At 39.2% G+C, this 21,628-nt stretch overlaps 1 protein-coding gene across 5 annotated transcripts in view; it reads right to left on the reverse strand.

Annotated features, from left to right (window-relative positions):
• The window catches only part of Haspin (haspin), a 369,818-nt gene that overhangs the window by 93,682 nt on the left and 254,508 nt on the right, over window positions 1-21,628 (reverse strand). For all 5 annotated transcript variants that reach the window (XM_068229912.1, XM_067156416.2, XM_067156420.2 and 2 more), the window contains one exon: window positions 7,017-7,150. In XM_068229912.1, coding sequence (XP_068086013.1) covers window positions 7,017-7,150 — 134 coding nt within the window. The remainder of the gene's footprint in view (window positions 1-7,016; window positions 7,151-21,628) is intronic.

Raw genomic sequence — 21,628 nt, forward strand, 5'->3', positions numbered from 1 at the left:
TTTTCTACTGGCGCTAGAAATACCGTATGTAAGTATTCATGATAAATATAGTACGGTTAAGTGAGGTTAGGTCACGCTGTTTGAATAAAACTGAAATGTTTGCCGCAAAATGCGATCAATCATCTTCGGTACGGTATAGTTTTCTCGCTATGTACATTTGCGAGCTTTCTAGTTGACATTCGAAGGCGATGTTGGAGTTGATTAGCCTAGTAATACCCGTCGACTGTTGTTTTCTAAAGGAAATTCGAAATGAAAGAGGGAAACACGTTTTCGTAATAAATGCGTAAATAACGTGGCCGATAGCAGTTGTTAACTCGTTAAAAATAAAGGCTGAAGTTAACGGTTTCTTAATTTTATGTTATACAGGCTACTGAAATTAAGTAAGAATGTCATGCATCTCTAGATGTGGCAGAGTACATCACTGATTTCAGAGGATAGTTTATATTTTCTCGCGTCTACTTAAATTTCAGAATGGCTATTCCTATGTAAATTTTAGCGAGGAGGTTATTTCTTTACATGCATTTGAAATGTGTTTTCATGATACACATAGGTGCGGTTATGTTAGGTTAGGTTAGGTGACGCCGTTTGAAGAAGAAAACAGAAATGTTTTCCACAGAACCCTCTGGAGTGATACCATATTTCTCCGAATTGAAGACGACAATTTTTTTCCTCAGAGTATCATGTTAAATATCAAGGGTCGCCTTGCATTCGCGGCCTTGGCAACTACCGTAGTAACCACGGTGCTATCCCCCCCCCCGGCGCGTGCACACAAAACTCGTTGACAATAAACGACCGTCTCTTTATTATACATCGCTAGCCCGCAGCGACCGGTTGTTCAGTGCCTATGTGTAACGTCGCTGGATCTCGGGAAATAGTGAAGAGAGAATGACATTATATTAGCCTCTCTACACAATCGTTTCTCAAATCTGCAGAATGGCCTAAAAAATGCGAGCCTTCGAATTCTTAGAAAGGCCATGGCTACTCAGTAGCAGAGTTATAACGCGTTCACTGTACCTGACGCTTAGTAAAATTAAGTTTTATAGATAGCAGGAATATTTTCGTGATGGATCATCGTACAGTAAAGATACGTGGAACACATATTGCCGGCAAATTTTCAGCGAGTGCTCGTCGATATTATTATCACAAATTTAAGTAAATGGTTATTAAACACTCGGAAATGTAGAATCATCGTGCGGCCGAAAGAAAATATGGCAAAGCCAATATTCTGCGTTAGCGAGAAAACAAGGATAGCTTAAAAATGCGTAATGCACAAAAAAAATGCATCTGTGGTCCGCAACATGAACACTTTAAAGAAGTCGCAGATGAAATTGTGAAGAATGTGCACAAAAAACGCAAGGGCGGAATTGCCATACCGTGGCGCAATAAACTTGTTCGTTGACCTTCAACGTCCACGATTAGGCCTATACATCGCTAGCCGCTGAAGTTAGCCGAAGCCGGCAAGTGAAAAGTGCGTGTAGCAGCAGCCAGTTATATTTAACACTGAGTGAAAGTAAAAGTTTTATAACAAGTAAGAAGATTTTCCTGATGAATCGTTGTATGGTAGAGACGCGTGAAATAGGTATTGCCGGAAAATTTTCAAAGGGTTCTTCGATATTACGATACCATTAAAATTGAATAACTGAAAAAGAGGTTCAACCTATTCAATACATAAGAGAAAGAAATGTAGTGATTACATTCTTATTTAATAGTAATTAGAAATGGGACCGGTTTCGACCCTAGTCCAGGTCATCGTCAGCCGTTCAAAACATAAAAAACATGAAAAACAATGCATATGAAAAAGAAAAAGATTAAGTGAACTCTGGATCGGTATAAGATGAAATATAAATTGATGATGGGGGTAGAAATTGTGAGTCACTTAAAAGAATGAATGGTAGTACGGCACACGCAATGATAGGTAAAGTCTCACAATGTTTATGAATAGTGGAGAACGGTCAAATGGGTCAGTTTTTACACACCGTCAGGTACAAAGTTACAACACTATCGAACAACATATGAAGATCCATAAATATGTTGAAGTTGAAGACGAATAGATTTATAGAAGCAAACTGCCAGCTCCCGGTGATCAGCGCGGCACACTCAAGGTCATGCGCTGTGGTCTCGAACGCCAAAGTAGAATGGAGAACATCCTGAAGATCCAGTATTTGCCTCGGTTGCGGGAACTTAAGTACGTATACCGTATTTACTCAGGTATTAGACCCTTTTTTTTTTCACTTTTACAGTCAAAAAATGCGAAGGGGGGTCCAATATGCGATAACGTCAAATTTCGTGCAGTGAACACATGACTTCTAGGCTATAAATTGTACACGTAAACATTCTACACTATTCTTTAATAAACTTATGAATGTATTCTGCGTTTTACTGGCTATTTTCGTTCGAAAATTTATAAATTTAAAAAGACAATGGTGAACATGACTTTTAGGCTTACATATATTTTAAATATAATCAATCACTTTTATTTACCGTATTAAGCAATGTTAACACAAAATAATGAAAAAGAACTTAATGGCCAGTCATTTGTCACTGTCAGTTGTATTTGATAGTTCGGGAAACACGCGAGCATCGTCGTACCTACGTTACCAACGCTCAGCTGATGCAATACGACCGCGGCGCACAGCCCGCATAAAATGTAATACTGTACTCCAAAAGATAATTATTCATGAGGTAAAATAAATTCACAAAATATACACTTACTAACAACATCCGGCACTAAAATGAGAATACAAGAATAAAAGAGAGTGAGGAAATAACAAATTACAGTACTTACAGTTAAGGGAGGCTATGGTGTACAAAACAAAACACTCCACTGATCCGAGACTCAAGTAACTTTCTTGCCACGTGTATTTCCCGGAATAAACGAGACATGGTACACACAGAACTAGATACACTAACCAACACACAAATATCAATAAAACTACAGCTACAATAAACTATTAAACGCATAAAAAACTACGTTATTGCACTAATGCTGTGAACTACGCTATCCTAGAGAGATGAAGAAAACACAAATTACTGATGAAAATGTTCAAGATCGCAAACCGTATCGGCAGCTAATAGTGCTAAAGCTACGGAAATAGACATCTCTTAACTATAAGACAGACGTATCACACGATTTTGGTGTGAGCTTGAATCGGGCGGGTCGGACGGACGAACCTTGAGCTCTCTCAGTGTAGAAAGCTGCGGTGAGTGGAGAGTTTCACTTCCGCCTCTCTTCCTGCAGGGAGGCCAACCAGCCAGCAATGGAACCAACAGTAACAAAGTTTGTTAAGAATTCAAAGCATATTTTCATAAACAGCCATTTGCGTCACAAGTACTGATTATATCAGCTTTTACGGGACATTTTAAGTCTCAATTCATTCACTGATGGCCGATTGCGAGTCTACGGAGGAATACTCGCCACCGTATTTTCTGACATGCTGGCAATTTTCACACGTACTGTGATAGTCTGTAGTTGGAAAGTCGAGAATAAAAAAGTAGTAGGCCTATTTCTCCGTTTACGCTAATCCACCTACGAACTCGAACAATATTCTGTGATGCTTGTACCGTACTGCTGTAGTGGCTGTCGCAGATAAAGCTGTCAGCTCCGATTGTGCCGATCTGGCAAAAGGCAGCTGAGGGCTCAAGAAAATGTGCGCAAACTTGTACACACATTTGTACGATGTCATCAGAGCTGCAGTACAGCTTGTAGTACCCGCTATGAAGTGGAATCGTTTATTGGTCTCAGCTGAATTTCGTTACGGGGTCTAATATGCGAGATTTATTTCTTTCCATTCTCTTGGTCTCAAAAAGCCGGGGGGGGGGGTCTAATAGGCGAGGGGGTCTAATACACGAGTAAATACGGTATATAGAAATATACAACGTAATTCAGTATAATTGAATGAGTAATTGTTCTCCTGCTGAGTTCTTGGAAAACAGTTGACTTGAAAAAACAATTGTAAAGAGAAAAAAATATAGTAAAAAGCGCAATATCGGAAAACAAATGAAAACATATATGCACAGTGCGCTATTTTTTTAAAATTGTAAAACAAAAGATTGTGTCATATTGTGTTATTCTTTGATCTAACCACTGATGAAGGGAATGGTTGAGATTTCCCGAAACATGTATGGTTTAATTAATAATGTTTCTTTCATTTAATGAGTGTATTGATAAAGGCGGATTTACATAAACTATTATAAATAGTTATATTATACATGACTGAAGTAGTCGAAGTTGGCGCAAGACAAGAGTTAAAATTTGAATGAGGAGAACCGAAATGAAGGTAGGTTTTTTTTTTTTTAGAAAAGGTAGAATAAATTAATAGAGGAAGAGTGATAGTGAAATAAGAGAAGAATAAAAGAAATTGAAGTTAAATGGTGTTGAGGAAGGATAAGATACAAATCGTACCACTTTTAACCAATAAGTTGCCTTAGGCAATTTAGTGTCATCGATCAGGTGGAAAAAAAAAAAAAAAATTACTTAGGCATAGTTGTGAAGCCAAACAACAATCGACCACAAGAAGTTTACAATTCACTAATCTAATAAAATGAAGTATATTAGTTACAAAAGCACCCAACATGATAGCAAAATCTCTTTTTTCCCCTTAATCTTCCATTGTAATTTGGTCACCGGTATACTGTTCGTTGTCAGTTTCTCAAAATCTTTCACCGCGTAAATTGGCCTACATCAACTTTCAAAGATTATGCTGAATTTGAGAATATGGTTCTGAATGTAAGTATCCTGCCCGTCACCAATCACAAACAAATTGGAAAGAGAAAATATATCATCAAAACTTCAGAAATTACGATTATTAGTGACCTTGAGCTCAGCTGGAAAGTGTGCTGCACGAGTCAGTGTGAGTGGAAAATGATTCAAGCTTTTTAACCCTTTCCACTCATGTGTCGACCTGAGGTTGACAGCCATCTGTTAGCGTTATAGCTCGTGTGTCGACCCTGAGTCGACACAATGTTTCGCCGCTCATTGCTAGGTTACCTGGAATGCCAGTGCTTTTGTACTTCGTTTCGTAAGTGCTGGCCCCTTCTGGAAACTGAAAGAAACCAAATAGGTGTGTTTTAGTTTCTATTTGCTTGGCAAAATTGCTCTGTTTCCATGACAATGGAAAGCAGTCGCGTGAAGCAAATGGCAGAGCACAGTTTGACAGAAGCTGAGATTCTTGAGTCTCTTTCGGCTGATTTTGATGATAGTGACCATGAAAGTGATGAAAATTTGGAATCTGGCGATGAAAGTGATATATCCATTAGTGATTCAAATGAGGATATTGATATCAGCGTCGCAAGAAATCATAGAGGAGGCGATAGTATTGTGACTCGTCCCGGTCCCAGTCATACAGTGCTGACTTCAAACATACCTTGCAGATTGTGGAGAACAGGTGATGCAGGATTAGCCAAATTTCCTTACAGATTAGTCAGTGGATTCATGAGCTGTGGCAATAGACCTAAAATAGAACTAGAGTACTGTTAGCTATTTTTTACTGATCAGTTGATAACCTCTATTGTCCATGAGACAAACAAATTTGCCAAAATGAAAATACAGCAAAATACTCCACTTTGGAAGAGATCTGGTTTTCTTGGAAAGCTGTGACTTTAGGAGAGCTGAAGGCATTTTTTGGTGTAATTATCAACATAGGGATGAACAGTAAGGCAGAAATGCAGAATTACTTTAGTGAATACTGGTTGGATAAGCAAACAGGGCTCCATCCAGGCATTTGCTTTGAACGCTTCCACACACTCAAGACATACTGTTAAGAAAGTGAAAAACATGATTTTGTGTCATGTAAATACCATACATTCATTAATTTTGTAGTTCCTTCCTGTATATATTGTTACAACCAGTCCTTAATACCAGGTTTTAAAATTTGAAGAATGCTGACAGAAATAAATACGAGTTGGGAGAAATCAGGACTTACAAATAACTTGAGTGGAAAGGGTTAAATGTATCGTGGGCAAATAAAATGACGGTTTTTTATGACATTTTAACACAAAAACGAAAAATTTCCTGTCTTATATTAGGACTATAACAGTAATAGGCAATCCCAAGACCTCCCATAGCTGTATGTATGTAACGTGTTAAGGTGCAACATCTGTTCTGGTCTCAACAACATAGTTATATATGATATTAAAATACTAGATTCTATTAAGAAGGAGCAGTTTTGATTCCTGCCTGAAAGCCCAGTGACTATACAGTGCCCTTAGGGAATTAACGAAAACCTGTTTGGCGATATTAAAAAAAAAAAAACAAACAAACATCTAATCTTGGTCATAATGTAGACGTTTTACAAGTATGAACATTAGATGAAACTCATTCCTTCTTCAAGTATAGCTGTCAAAATGTGCGCTGCCCCTTCCAATTGTTGCGGGCACTCTTCACTTTATGATTTCCGAGGATTCTCAAAACAATACCACCCAAATGCGATGTTAAAATGGTCCTTTATGCAAGTTCACCGCTGATCGCTTTCCCAGTACAGTACTTGCTCTAATTATCGCAATGGCAGGACGTTAATGCCAAGATACACACGTGTGCCGTAGCTGTTCTTTCGTGGGATACAGATTCTTGATAAACATTTGATCGAGGATTTAACGTTGATGGGACTAAAATTTCTGGACAGTTGATCCGGGAAATAGTTTCTTCGAGGAACGGGTAATGCGGGATTTCTACGCGATTTAATCAGGATGCTCACGGGACCACGCAAACTGAACGAATAATCCGGGAAAACGTACTTTCCGGAAACGGATAATCCAGGTTCCACTCTATCAGCGTTGGAAAATAGTGTCACACTTTGTGACGGACGTTTCAACGCTAGTACATGCCCAGCGCTGGACAGAAAAGAAAGACATTTTCACGTCAAGGGTCATAACGAAAACACTATTTGTATAACCAATAGTGATGTGTAATGACAAGAGAATAATTACAAACAAAGAGGTCTTTTCTTATCCTATTTACTGCATTTTATGACACATAACATGAAAACATCAGTATCTTGCCAACACTCAAATTGTAATACCTGCACAAACACCGCCAAGGCCTGCTCTGCAGAGTTCAAGACGTAACTTTCTAGGTCAGTCCCTGCATGTGCTAGCTCCAGAACAATAAACAGTTGTTCATCAGAAAACACATCAGGAGCATCGTTCTCTGAACCTGGAACAAGATAAAGTGACATTATTGAAAGATACTCTAATACAGAATGTCAGACATATTTTTGTAAAAAGAACACAACTGGTTACGTGGTTAGCTTTCGTAAGGTCAAAATTTCAGGGTCCTAAGTAACGTATTTACGCAAATAATACCCGCACATTTTATTTAAAAAACTGAGGCACGAAATTGGGGTGCGAGTTTTATTTGAGTCAATGTTGGCATTTTTTTTTTCAAAATCAGCCTTCCTGAAGTTAGGTGCGGGGAGTATTCAGTGGCAGGGATTATTCGCGTAAATACAGTATTATTATTAGGGCCTGGACTTTCACGCAGTAAAATACTCCAAATACGGTATAGATAAAATTATGCATAAAGAAAGCGGAAAATGTGGTCAGCATGACGGATCCCCTCGGCCGTAACTCTTGGCTTTCTAGACTGGGATATAAAGAAATACAGTCAAACCTCATTAGTGTGTTTTAAATCGTTTTCCCGCTTAACACGTTGTAAATTCAAAGTCCTGAGTCTAATCATATTAAATCTTTACAAAAATACCTCACTTGTCTTGTCAAGAATTTTCGCTATTACCGCTTAGTACAATCACAATTTTCCTAGCCCTGAAACTGCTATTTGTCATCCCTTGTGAAGGGAACGTGATTTCTCTGGTAAAAGCCATCGCGGGAAAAGGCCTTGAATTCCTGAACTTCACAAGCTGCTAGCCTCAGGAATGTTCAGTTTTGCTTGCCGGTTAGCAGCGAGATTGCTGAATAACACAGTGAGCCTATTTGTGCTTGTATTTCGCATTCCATTCCGAAGTTAGAAATGCAGGTATTTTGTACTGAGTGGAACAGTGAAGTGTACCAAATATTTGTCGCGTGATACGGTAGCCTGCATCTGGATTAAACATAAACGTTTGAAATTGACTAGCGTAGTACATATGTCTTGTGATAGCCTGGTTATGGATATGGAAAAAGTCGTGAAATTCCTTACTAATGAAGACAAAATTGAAATCTGTCACAAAGTGGACTGGCGTGCGCATCCTGAAGCGCGCAGAAGTCGCGAATCTTGAACTCGCACCTTCGAGTTTCGACTCGATCACTCAAGTTGATCGAAGTTTTGTTTTATTCAAAATGGCAGCTAAAGTCATTTCTGCCAGTCACACATGGTCGACTGTAACCTCCAATTCATTGTCAGTGTGACCAGAGAATAATGTCTAATAATACACTGCTCAAGAATAAAAGGCTTCTACTATGATTTGTTTTAGAAAGAGTGTGATCTGCAATAATACTTTTGATATTTTTATTGGCCCCTGTGCACGTTTTCATATTTGTTGTTTGGTGTTTTTCACAACTTTCAGAGCACTTGTTATTTTATAAGCCCCTGTAAAAAAATTTCATATTTGTTCTCTCGTGTTTTTCATACCTTTATTAATACTTTCTTCTCATCTTTAGATAGGGTAGATATAGTTTACACTGTACCCGTGGATACACGACTAAAATACCCTGATGTCGGAAAAAGTCGTATTTAGTGTTTCCATATCCCTGTTGGATAGTTTTTATTTGTGTAACCAGTAGTAAGTTTTCTCGCTTAACTTTTTTGTTTTGTCCCCTACAGAAGTCTTAATGAGGTTTGACTGTATGCAGTTCAAAAATGACGATATAACTGGATGCTGTATACTCGCATCTTATAAAGGTCGGCTGAAAATGTATAAACAAAGGACTAGGGTCTGACATATTAATCGCGAAACTTTTAGTGATACTTTGTTTTACGGGGGTGAGGTGTAAGGAGGGAGCTACCCCGGTTCCGGTAATACTGCCAACTGAATGGAAATGAAATCTGAATTGAATTGATAGTATGATCGTTCAATTGAATTTTCTAAACCTTTATATCTTAAGCCGACAACTGTATAACACACACATTATATAACATTTCTCGATGCGAATCTTGTTCCTAGCATAAATTCTCAGATATATCACTTTCACAACAGTCACTGCTATCTGCAGTACTTTTAATTACAATCTCGTCCATGGCTATTTCCTTGACACCGTCCTGCCTCCAGTATTCCTCCTCCAGTTATTTCACCTTTCTGCAATACCCCTCCCAATCTGCGACAGATACTGAAGGGAATGCCTCGAAGGTCAGTCCTCATAAGTTAGCTGCTGATATGTCTTTCTTAGTATTTTCCTCACTCATGTTCAATCTTAACCTGCATTTTGGCTTTGCTGTGTAAACAACAACAGTAACGGTATCTAAAGTGTTGCAATTATACCACCAGATGTCTCATGGCAATGCATAATCGATTCATAGTTTTTGTGTCAAAGGTTGCCAATATGAATGTTGAAGATAACTGAAGCCTACCCGTTCAGCACTATGCAGACGAAGTATCACTAAAAGTTTCGCGGATAACATATAAGTGGTGTCCTGTCCTTCCCTTCCTTTGCCATAATTAATAAATTCTCAAATGCTGTTCAGTTGAAATTTCTTTCCATATTTCACTTCATCTGTCCAAACTAGACAGTACATAATGACATCATCTACTGAGTAGTCACTATTACACCGACACCAATGGCCAATGATTTTATTATCTCCAGCCTGTTCTTTTCCTTAGGCATTTTCAAGCAAATGAACACTTAAAAATGAGATGCAAAGTCCAAAGGAAAACTTAACACATTAGATTTTTTTTAAAGTACCGTAAAACCTTATTAACTCCAGACTAATTGCAGGGGGGTGGGTTAAGTCGATCAGAAGAACGGGAGTCCGAATTAACCAAATAACTTAAAAGAATAGAAAGTGCATTAAAAGTCTGTTTACAGCAACAAAACATGTTTATTATGGGGCATTTAACCCTTGAACACTAATCTCTCCCACAACCAATGTTATCACTAACCATTCATCTGACCAATGTTATCACTATCCATTTGTCTTTTGGACTGCGCAAATGAAACCACCAATATATGCAACTGTTACCTTAGGCAGATACTAAAAGTAAACCAAAACTTAAAAATACACATATACAAGCACAGTTTTCTATTTTCAAGTCCTAAAAGTCATTACTACATGGACAGCACTTGTTTGATTCTTGGTCCCTGCACATCTCCATCATTACCAATACATTAAGAAAACATCACCTTCAATACAGTCAAAAGAGAAAGTTGCAGAAATTTATTTCTCACACTCTGTTCTCTACCACTGCATTTTCTCCGAAAATATCAATCAGCATCACACTTTATGACCACGGCAAATTCGTAGTGAAATTAAACACGCGATCATGTTTTTTATCAGCAGCTTGGTTGGCGAGGGCATTTTGTCCTACTTTTAAGCACGTCTTAATAATATTTGCAAACGATGATTCACTATAAGGCCTGTCGCTTAAACACTCTACTCGGGTACTGGATCGGTGGTCACCACATACTGCCCGACTGCAAGCAGTGCAAAAAACTAAAACGAGTCATTCTCCGCAACTCTGAAGGAGAGAAGGCACATATTTTATTCTGGTAAGGTTTCTCTTGTTCAGGTTTGCGTACTTCTGCATTTACATTGAATATTTCACCTAACATTCCTCTCAACAGCCACTGCGTAAGCTGGTGCAATCAAATCAGATCATCACTCAGCTGCTGTGCATTGTATGTTTGCGAGACTGGTTTTCCTCCTTTCCTTAGAACATTGTGATAGTATATTATGTAACCACTGACAAGGAACATGTTGATTATGTAGAAATAAATACAAAGAAGTGTGCATCGGGTCTTCCTTCTACAGTCCATATTGTCATGTTATTACCTAACCATTCATTCCTCAGGCGACAGCACCTCTGTAACACCACAATGAAATAAAGCAGAACAGAAATTCCACGCTTTCTGAGGGTAGCGTACATACTGGGAAAGGTAATGGGAAGGAAAAGCAAAAATGTTACCGGAAGAGTGGGGGAAGCGCAATCATCCCTCCGTGCATTGTCTAGCAGACATCTAGTGATGTAAGATTTAAGGACATAAGCCTAAATATACTACACACTAAAATGTAAACCAATACATACAATGCAGCACACTCGTGAAGCCCATATTATTATGAGCCTGACGGACCTGGCTCTGCATCACTTCAAACTCTTGCTGTAGAATTTAGTTTGAAGAACTCGTCTATATTCTGTTGGGGCAGTTTGGAAGGTATGTGTCTAGCGGTCATAGTACGCAGATATGCTTTCACTGTAACTTCCTTCAACAAACTAGATTACTTGGTTTAAATGTTCTTTCACATTACTCAGCTTTATTTTTGGAAAACTGCAGGCCTCTTTTTCATTCGCAAAGTTCTTCAGCTGTTGTCACACTGTCCACAATCTCCTCTTCTGTTAAATTATGATAACCAGGATCATCTTCAACAGTTTCCAGCCATGCCTCAACATTCTCCAACAGAAATTCCTTTTCACCTTCTTGAAGCATGTCTGTCTGTTAGACCATCAGCCCAGAAGCTGGTTGGATCGTCAAATAGCACCACCAAAGGGAAACTGCAAAAACCAATGGCAGAGCCCAAATGAGGCGTACTAGGCAAGATGAGGAGTGAGGTAGTTTGCCATTGCTTTCCTCAATGGACCAGAAGGTGCCACTGCAGCACGACTGATCCTATGAGCAACACCTTTCCTAACACTCGGACACTAGTTGTGCCCCAAATGTCATTACTCAGCATGGGTTCATAAAAATCATGGCTCTGACACCCATTTTCATCTGGTTCCACATCTTCATCCAATAAAAGTTTCTTCCACGCATTCACCAATACTGAAGTTTTTGTACTTCTTACAGTATCAGCAAAATTGTATATCATGGACCACAAATTAGTTCTTTAACTTTTGCAGAGTTTGTTGTCCTCTTTCTGTCTTTTCCATTAGTACAGTAGTTTCTTCAAATTACAGGACTTCATTATTCAGAAACCTCTTTTTGTACAGTCTCATGGCCATGGATAAGATGACTTGGTCCAACTGTTGAGTCAAGGATGTCGTATTAGGCAGGAAGAATATGTATTTTATCCTCCCATCTTTGCTAGAAACATTTTCTGCATCTGGATGAGCTGGAGCATTGTCCAGTAAGATTACTGCTCTCACTTCATCTGCAAGTATCATTGTCTTCCATTTAATATTTTCTGTTTTCTGGCAATGCTTCACTGTGAAAACAATCAAGCATAATTTCTCTTGTAAAACAAGAATGTTGGAACGGTAATAATGCACAGGCAATTTCTGCATAATGCCTTTGATCGCTCATAGTTGTTTACTCTTCCCTACAAGAACGGAATTCAGCATTTGGCTCTCATCGGCATTTGCGCACATAAAGCAGACTACCGTTCTTTACTTATTTTTCTTCCCGTAGTGTTCTTTTCAGTCTCACATTCTCAAGCAAAGCTCTCTATAAAGGCCCGTTTTGTTCGCATTGTACAGGTGATTTAGGTATGTACCTTGCTGACTGATAAGTTAATTCAAATTTTTTCAGAATGGTTCAATGGTTTCAATATTGGCACTGAGAGCACAACGTTATGGCACCTTTGAAATCTAAAAAGCCAGCCAAAACCAGCTGAAAAGTTTATTGCTAATTGCTCTTTATAACATCTCAAATTTTCTAACAATTCTAAGGGTGCTCAGGCGGCTAGGACTATACAATTCACCGGTGGTCCATAACCCGTTAGAGGAGAGATCCTCACTTGGACTATGTCCAAGTAGGGTAGCATCCTGCTTCATGAATTTACCGAGCTCAGAACATTTTAAGCAAGCCTTGGACCTATGGGAGTAATGGAGTCACACTCCCATTTGACAGGCGAGGGACTCCTTGGAAACAACTTGGCGAACGAAATGGAATTCGATGGGGAGCTATCAATATTAATGGGGCTAATGGAAGAAAGAAGGTAGTACTGGCTGAGTCAGCAAAGAGGATGCATCTGAATGTGCTAGGAGTAAGTGATATTCGGGTAAGGGGAGATGACAAGGAAGAGATAGGAGATTATAAAGTGTACTTGACGGGTGTTAGAAAGGGAAGGGCAGAGTCTGGGGTAGGGCTCTTTATCAGGAATACCATTGCACGCAACATAGTTTCGGTTAGGCACGTAAATGAGCGAATGATGTGGGTAGATTTGTAAGTTGGACGAATCAGGACAAGAATTGTGTCCGTGTATTCACCATGTGAGGGTGCAGATGAGGATGAAGTTGACAAGTTTTACGAAGCATTGAGTGACATCGTGGTCAGGGTCAACAGCAAGGATAGAATAGTGCTAATGGGCGATTTCAATGCGATAGTTGGGAATAGAACAGAAGGATACGAAAAGTTGATTGGTAAACGTGGGGAAGATATGAAAGCTAATGGGAATGGGAAGCGTTTGCTGGAATTCTGTGCTATTATGGGTTTAGCTGTTACGAATACATTCTTCAAGCATAAAGCTATTCACTGCTACACATGCAAGGCTAGGGATACCAGATCCATAATAGACTATATCTTAACAGACTTTGAATTCAGGAAATCTGTTGGGAATGTACAAGTTTTCTGCGGATTTTTCGATGATACAGACCACTATCTGATCTGTAGTGAACTAAGTATCTCTAGGCCTAGGGTAGAGAAAGAGAAATCTGTCTGCAAACGAATAAGTGTAGAAAATCTCCAGGACGAGGAAATTAGACAGAAGTACATGGATATGATTAGTGAGAAGTTTCGAACAGTAGACAGTAAGCACGTTCAGGATATAGAAAGTGAATGGGTGGCATACAGGGATGCTGTAGTAGGAACAGCAAGGGAATGCCTAGGAACAACTGTGTGTAAAGATGGGAAAGGGCGAACATCTTGGTGGAATGATGAAGTGAGAGCAGCCTGTAAACGTAAAAAGAAGGCTTATCAGAAATGGCTCCAAACAAGGGCCGAGGCAGACAGGGATTTGTACGTAGATGAAAGAAACAGAGCGAAACAAATAGTTGTTGAATCCAAAAAGAAGTCATGGGAAGATTTTGGTAATAACCTGGAAAGACTAGGTCAAGCAGCAGGGAAACCTTTCTGGACAGTAATAAAGAATCTTAGGAAAGGAGGGAAAAAGGAAATGAACAGTGTTTTGAGTAATTTAGGTGAACTCGTAATAGATCCCAGGGAATTACTGGAGAGGTGGAGGGAATATTTTGAACACCTTCTCAATGTAAAAGGAAATCATTCTGGTGGTGCTGCAAACAGCCAAGCTCATGGGGAGGAGGAAAATGATGTTGGTGAAATTATGCTTGAGGAAGTGGAATAAACTCCATTGTCATAAAGCAGCAGGAATAGATGAAATCAGACCTGAAATGGTGAAGTATAGTGGGAAGGCAGGGATGAAATGACTTCATAAGAGTAGTAAAATTAGCATGGAGTGTTGGTAAGGTACCTTCAGATTGGACAAAAGCAGTAATTGCACCTATCTATAAGCAAGGGAACAGGAAGGATTGCAACAACTATCGAGGTATCTCATTGATTAGTATACCAGGCAAAGTATTCACTGGCATCTTGGAAGGGAGGGTGCGATCAGTCGTTGAGAGGAAGTTGGATGAAAACCAGTGAGGTTTCAGACCACAGAGAGGCTGTCAGGATCAGATTTTCAGTATGCTCCAGGTAATTGAAAAATGCTACGAGAGGAATAGGCAGTTGTGTTTATGTTTCGTAGATCTAGAGAAAGCATATAACAGGGTACCAAGGGAAGATATGTTCACTATACAGGGGGACTATGGAATTAAAGGTAGATTATTAAAAGCAATCAAAGGCATTTATGTTGACAATTGGGCTTCAGTGAGAATTGATGGTAGAATGAGTTCTTGGTTCAGAGTACCTACAGGGGTTAGACAAGGCTGTAATCTTTCACCTTTGCTGTTCGTAGTTTACATGGATCATCTGCTGAAATGTATAAAATGGGAGGGAGGGATTCAGTTAGGTGGAAATGTAGTAAGCAGTTTGGCCTATGCTGACGACTTGGTCTTAATGGCAGATTGTGCTGAAAGCCTGCAGTCTAATATCTTGGAACTTAAAAATAGGTGCAATGAGTATGGTATGAAAATTAGCCCCTCGAAGACTAAATTGATGACAGTAGGTAAGAAATTCAATGGAATTGAATGTCAGATTGGTGATACAAAGCTAGAACAGGTTAATAAATTAAAGTATTTAGGTTGTGTGTTCTCCCAGGATGGTAATATAGTAAATGAGATTGAATCAACGTGTAGTAAAGCTAATGCTGTGAGTTCGCAGTTGCGATCAGTAGTATTCTGTAAGAAGGAAGTCAGCTCCCAGACGAAACTATCTTTACATTGGTCTGTTTTCAGACCAACTTTGCTTTACGGGAGCGAAAGCTGGGTGAACTCAGGATATCTTGTTCATAAGTTAGAAGTAACAGACATGAAAGTAGCAAGAATGATTGCTGGTACAAACAGATGGGTATAATGGCAGGAGGGTACTCAGAATGAGGAGATAAAGGCTAATTTAGGAATGAACTTGATGGATGAAGCTGTACGCATAAACCGGCTTCGGTAGTGGGGTCATGTGAGGCGAATGGAGGAGGATAGGTTACCTAGGAGAATAATGGACTCTGCTATGGAGGGTAAGAGAAGAAGAGGTAGACCAAGACGACGATGGTTAGACTCGGTTTCAAACGATTTAAATATAAGAGGTACAGAACTAAATGAGGCCACGTGTTGCAAATCGAGGATTGTTGCGACGTTTAGTAAATTCACAGAGGCTTGCAGACTGAACGCTGAAAGGCGTAACAGTCTATAATGATAATGTATGTATTGTGACCGTATCGTCACAGTCAATATTTATTTCGATTTATATAACTGGGATAGAAGTAGGCTTGCAGCTTCCTTTGTGTCGATGCTGGCAGTTGCGTAATATTGCACAATACTTCGAGACATAGAGACGCCTAGAGCACGCAGTTGAGGGCTCAGAAAAACCCCCGAACTGAGCACGCGTCATGGAAGAAGAAGAAGAATACTGTTTTTGCTGACTCCTTCTTGAAAACAAATGCCAACGCACAGTGATGCCAAAGCTAGGGGGTGATTTCAGAGGTGTTTTCAGCTTAATAAAGGCCAATTTAACCAGAAGCACATGTGAGAGCAATGAGAATATTGGATATATGGCAAAATTAGAAATCAAGGTAGAAGAATGTCACCAACGAAAATACGTCTAAATAAGATCACGTAACGGGCTTGGTGTCTTCACGCTAACTGTGAAGCCAGATGCTAATGGGGACTCCCCTCCCCACTCCAATTTTATAGGAATAAATTACCACAAAACCACTGATCGTTCCGTACTCCGCATAACATTGAGTACTTGCGATTACTGGGTCACACAATCCGGCGCGTAGCTGGTTTTCATATGCCTGCTTGTTCAGGAGATGTCAAAATTAGAGTGGGGACAATGTCCATGGAACCACCCCCACTCCAAGGTAGCCTATAAATGTTTGCACTTCTGAGGGTGGCTGAGAGTCGAGAAGGAGCTTCAGAGGCTAAACGACGGCCGGTTCGCGAGCGATATTGCCATTCTTTTGTATGGTAAAAGTGATTGAAAACGGGAGTGTAATTCAGATAGTTTCTCTTGTGCATTGGTAATAGAGAAAGTAATTGCACGACAGTGATGCGTGCGTGACATATCGGCCGTGAAGCAGCCAGTAAGTACGCGGAGTTACGACGTATATTATGACTGTGTAGTTATTACGCTATGGAAGTATCAAACTCCGGACGGAGAACGCTAGTATTGAGACTAATTTCCGTAGCAGCGAGAGAGATCAATTTCGAGGAATATAATTCTAGTATTTGAAAACTTTGTTTTTTTTTATTTAAAAAAAGTAGACATGTGATAAAGTACTGTAAAAATCCACGTTAGATTATGAACACAGAATTCAGGATGAAATTATAGCACTAAGTGACGGGGAGTGATAAGTGTTCAGGATCAGACGAACTAGACAGGATGTCAGGGTAAATACAGTTAGCTAACGTCACGGCAATCCGAGGCGATAAACTTAGCAGTGAAAATACCGTGAATGTCTGTCTTATCTTATTCAAGTGAAGTAGACTAGCTGAGTTATCCATTAAAATTATCAACACGTAACTTATATCAGTCAGAGAAAGGAGAAGGGGAAGTTTGATGGTGTCGTGTGAACAAGAAGTGTGTAAAGCTGTGTAAAATATATTTTCCAGTGATCCCTATACCAATAAGAAACGTCATGGAACATCTAGAATCCTGGACTCCACGAGCCAGCGTCATGGAGTAATCGCCATCAGCAGGCCCCTGGAAATCCGGACGGGCCAGGATGCACCAAACTGTTGAGTACTGAGCTATGTTTTTCTTCCAATGCTAGTATTTCCCTTTGTAAATAGAAATTAATGTAAGAATAGGGTTAATGATAATGTAAAATTGATAGGCTAGTTTGTTTAGAGTGGTCGGTATAGTCAGTTAGTTCAAATAATTTGATTGTGTATGGGAAGGAAATGAACTAGGAGGAATGCATAAAATTTGGGACCCCTTTTAGTGACTGCATGAGCATGTTATTGTATTTGGGTTTTATGAGTGCTGTTAAGGAGAATTGGGGGGAAAAGAAGTAGAAATTTTGGCAGGTTAATGTCGCAGACCTCATCTGTGTGAGTGGATGAGATGAGTAGGGATTATTGGGCGACAGGATCCTCAACCAGTGCCTGAACAGATATGAGCGTGGTATACCTACAGCACTCTTAGATTGCCTTGCATGCTAGTGTAAGATTTGTATTTGACGAGCGAAGAATTCTGTGCAGAGGTTCGAATATCCGCCCTCTCACACACAAGTTAGTTAAATGTCCATTTAGTGTGTTGGTAAATTCTGATATTTTATTTTAATTTTATTATCATTATTATTATTATTATTATTATTATTATAACTATGATCATTTTTCATTTTAATTTGATCGGTGATTTTATGCCGATATATTTGAGCATCAAGCTAGGGGATGTCAGGTAAACTCTCTCACCTCAGTGGTCAGAGATTAGGGAACATTGTTGTTTGGTTGTAGGCTGACAGAAGTGTGGTAAATGTTACGGGGAAGAGAACGTTTGGTTGAACCCCAGACCTCTGGAGAGTTGAGGGAATTTGATATGATTTAGCGGCCTAATTTGAGAGATAATTCTTGGATACAAAAAGTGTATGAACTGATTTGAGCATGAATGCAATGTGTCAGTTCAATTGAGTGAATTTATTGACACATTGACCTATAGTAAGTGGGTCGAATTGTGTACTTAGCCTGGTGGCAGAGAAGCAGGCGACAGCCGTGATTTATAACCCACAGAGGGAGAGCCCTTTAGGGAGAGGTCAGCTGAGTGAGCAGCCCAGCGAAGGAATTTGGTTCTTTCTGCCAGTATGCTCTTCTGTGAATAAAAGACAGAATATTTACGTAACTACCACACACGCCACGAGCCATGATCCAAAGCAATGTAGAAATTTATTACTGTATTTTAGATGATTACGGTAGTTAGGGCTTGATTTCAGCATCCTTGATGGAGACGACCAGTATCGTGTGTTCGAACCTCGGTAGCACAGATGAGAACAGCAGCTCGCACATGCAGTGCATTCTTACACGAGAAAAAATACAGCCATTGCTTTCTTTGTATGTGTATAACATATGTTTCTCTTTCAGGGTGTGATCATGCTTTTAGTTAATTAGTGTTCCTTTGAATTTAGACTTCGTGAAAGTCCATTGATAGTGGTTGGAAATGACGAGTTTCGATGATAAGATTGTGTACAGTTTAATTCTATTATGGGAGACTCGTAACCATATTATTCATTTTCATGTTAGATCATTTTCTCCAATTTATTTTATAGATATTCGGTGGCGGTAAATATAAGATAGGCGGCTACTCTATACGAAATTTCCCAGAGTAAATAAATTTTAAAAATAAGTAATGTGGAATTTACTCCCGTGGAATACTTGCATTTGGAGGGGCATAGCTTATAACTGTAAATAGTTGAGGGTTATTAGTAGGGCCCGGATGTTGATGACATGTCATCCTTTTACTGAGCTGTCTAAAACAATGCTGAAGCAGATATAAACTCCGGCCGGGTTACCCCGTCTTCAAATATGCCATTTTTATTTTGCATCTTTTTGCATTTTTTGCTATTTTTCCATTTTAAGAGCATTTTTTTAAGTTTGGTAGAATTTTTAGGACATATTTTAGAGAAATCAGCCTTTTAAGGTCATTTTTTCCCGATTTAGTCATGTCACAGCTTTATATGAGGCAGTTACGTCTCTCCGAGTTAAGAACAAGCTAGCAGTTGATACAGGATAATTTAAAATATTGACATAAAATATTTCAGTATTGCTATTAGTAGTAAAATATATATCTTGGATGCAGAAGGTTATGGGGGGTAGGTATGCAGATAGATACTCTTGTTTTCGTCGCAAACCAGTTATTAGCGGAATGGAATGTTACCTGCTCTGTTGACCAAGGACAGCAGTGGCGGGGTAGAAAGGGGAAGGGTTTGTTATATTCTTGTCTCAGTTCTGCATAATTCACGACGACGGCTTTCAAAATGCCTAAAATAAAACCGAGTGTGTCAGTGCATTTAAAACAACTAGTATCTGAATTTGGTGACAATGTGTTTTCCACCGATGGAAGCATATTGTTTTGCAAATTGTGTGGAACTAAAGTAGCTGCTGAAAGAAGATTTACTGTAACGCAACATATCGGTCGTGATAAACACATTCGTGCTCTTCAGCGTGTTTCAAATAAACCTGCAACTCAGCGCTTACTGCCTTCAGTTGCTTCGAATTTCGGCAAGTCCTCACAGTTCAGTAAAGAATTGTGTGATGTATTTGTATCTGCAAACATTCCGCTGTATAAACTCAGCAGCCCGAAATTACGTGGATTTTTGGAAAATCATATGAATCAAGAAATACCAGACGAATCAACTTTACGTAAGAATTATTTGCCGCAGTGTTACGAAGACACATTAAACAAAATAAGATGTGAAACTCGCGGGAAGAAAATATGGGTGTCAATCGATGAAACTTCAGATGCTATGGGGCGTTATATAGGCAACGTTGTGATCGGAACTTTAGAAGTGCATACACCAGGTGAAATATTTTTATTGACTACCGAAGTGTTAGAAAAGACCAATTATTCTACCATATCAAAACTGTTTGACAGTGCTATGTTTCTCCTGTGGCCTGAGGGCATCAAACATGACGATGTACTTTTATTTTTAACTGATGCTGCACCGTATATGGTACGAGCAGCTAATTCATTGACAGCACTCTATTCTAAAATGGTCCATGTTACGTGCCTTGCCCATGGACTGCACAGAGTTTGTGAAGAAGTAAGGGCTCTTTACCCCAGTGTAGACAGGCTTATAGCGAACGTTAAGAAGGTTTTCTTAACACTTTCAGCCCCATGTGTATCAATTTGATACATGGCAAGTTATGAGCTCAGCCCCATGTGTATCAAATTGATACACCGTTAAACCCAGCCAGAAAGTTGGTAAATTCACCCACAGCCCAAGGCTTACTATTGCATGAACTCGTTATTCTGGTGGCCTACAGGTGTTTTAAAACAAATAAAAACATTTTCTCATCTTGAACTCTCCTAAATAAGGTGTGAGACAATAAGATGCACATGGGCTCTGAGTAATTTATGTATGCACTTTTCGTGTGTGTCATTTTAATACACGCACAAAAATGGTTTAAAAATATTATTTATTAATTTATTTTTATTTCAAACACTTCCATACGGATTTGGATATTGTTTTATGTTACCAGGGTTAGTATAAGTTACGTTAGAATAGGCTAGGTTAGATTAGGTGACAAGAATTTGAAATTTAAAAAATGGACACAGGAATCAGTATTAGGCATAAATACATAAAAAACTCAGTAGATTCCTTCAACTGATTTTTTTTTTCATTTTACTAAGAGCAACATTTTACTTTCTGTTACTTCGCTACATATCTATGTTTCTTGAAAAAACAGTCCATACACATGTACTTGAATTCTGGGCAACCAAAGCACATTGTTCTTACTTGACAGCATCTCTTAGCAGCTATTTTCCTCCCCTCACGTGCTGATAAAAGTTGGTAGCAAGAAGTGCATCTACCTCTGGGCCTATCTTCAATGGTTTTGAGTTTGTGGTTCTTCGGTAGGTCGTCTTTGTCATTGTTGTGAAGACGCTCCAAAAGCAGGTAAGTTACAAGTTCTTCTCGGAATGATACAATGTCTTTTGGCTCAAAAACAGTAGACTTGTAAACTGTGTGTGCATTAACAACAGCTGTATTAGTCAAGAGCTCAAACATAATTTTTCTGTACCATTTTACACCTCGACGTACAGATGTACCATAAGATGCTAGTTGATCTGAAACATCAATGAACGACTTTCCTCCATTGTATTGCAACACTGTGGATGGTTTCCTTGTAACGCCTTGTTTGGTAGTAGTTTCAGCCAGTTCAGGAACATGTTTCGTTGTTAAGAACATCACGTCCCTTTTGTCTTTCCATTTTCCCAT

This window comes from Anabrus simplex, chromosome 12 (genome assembly GCF_040414725.1).
Source record: "Anabrus simplex isolate iqAnaSimp1 chromosome 12, ASM4041472v1, whole genome shotgun sequence".
NCBI classification, from domain to species: domain Eukaryota; kingdom Metazoa; phylum Arthropoda; class Insecta; order Orthoptera; family Tettigoniidae; genus Anabrus; species Anabrus simplex.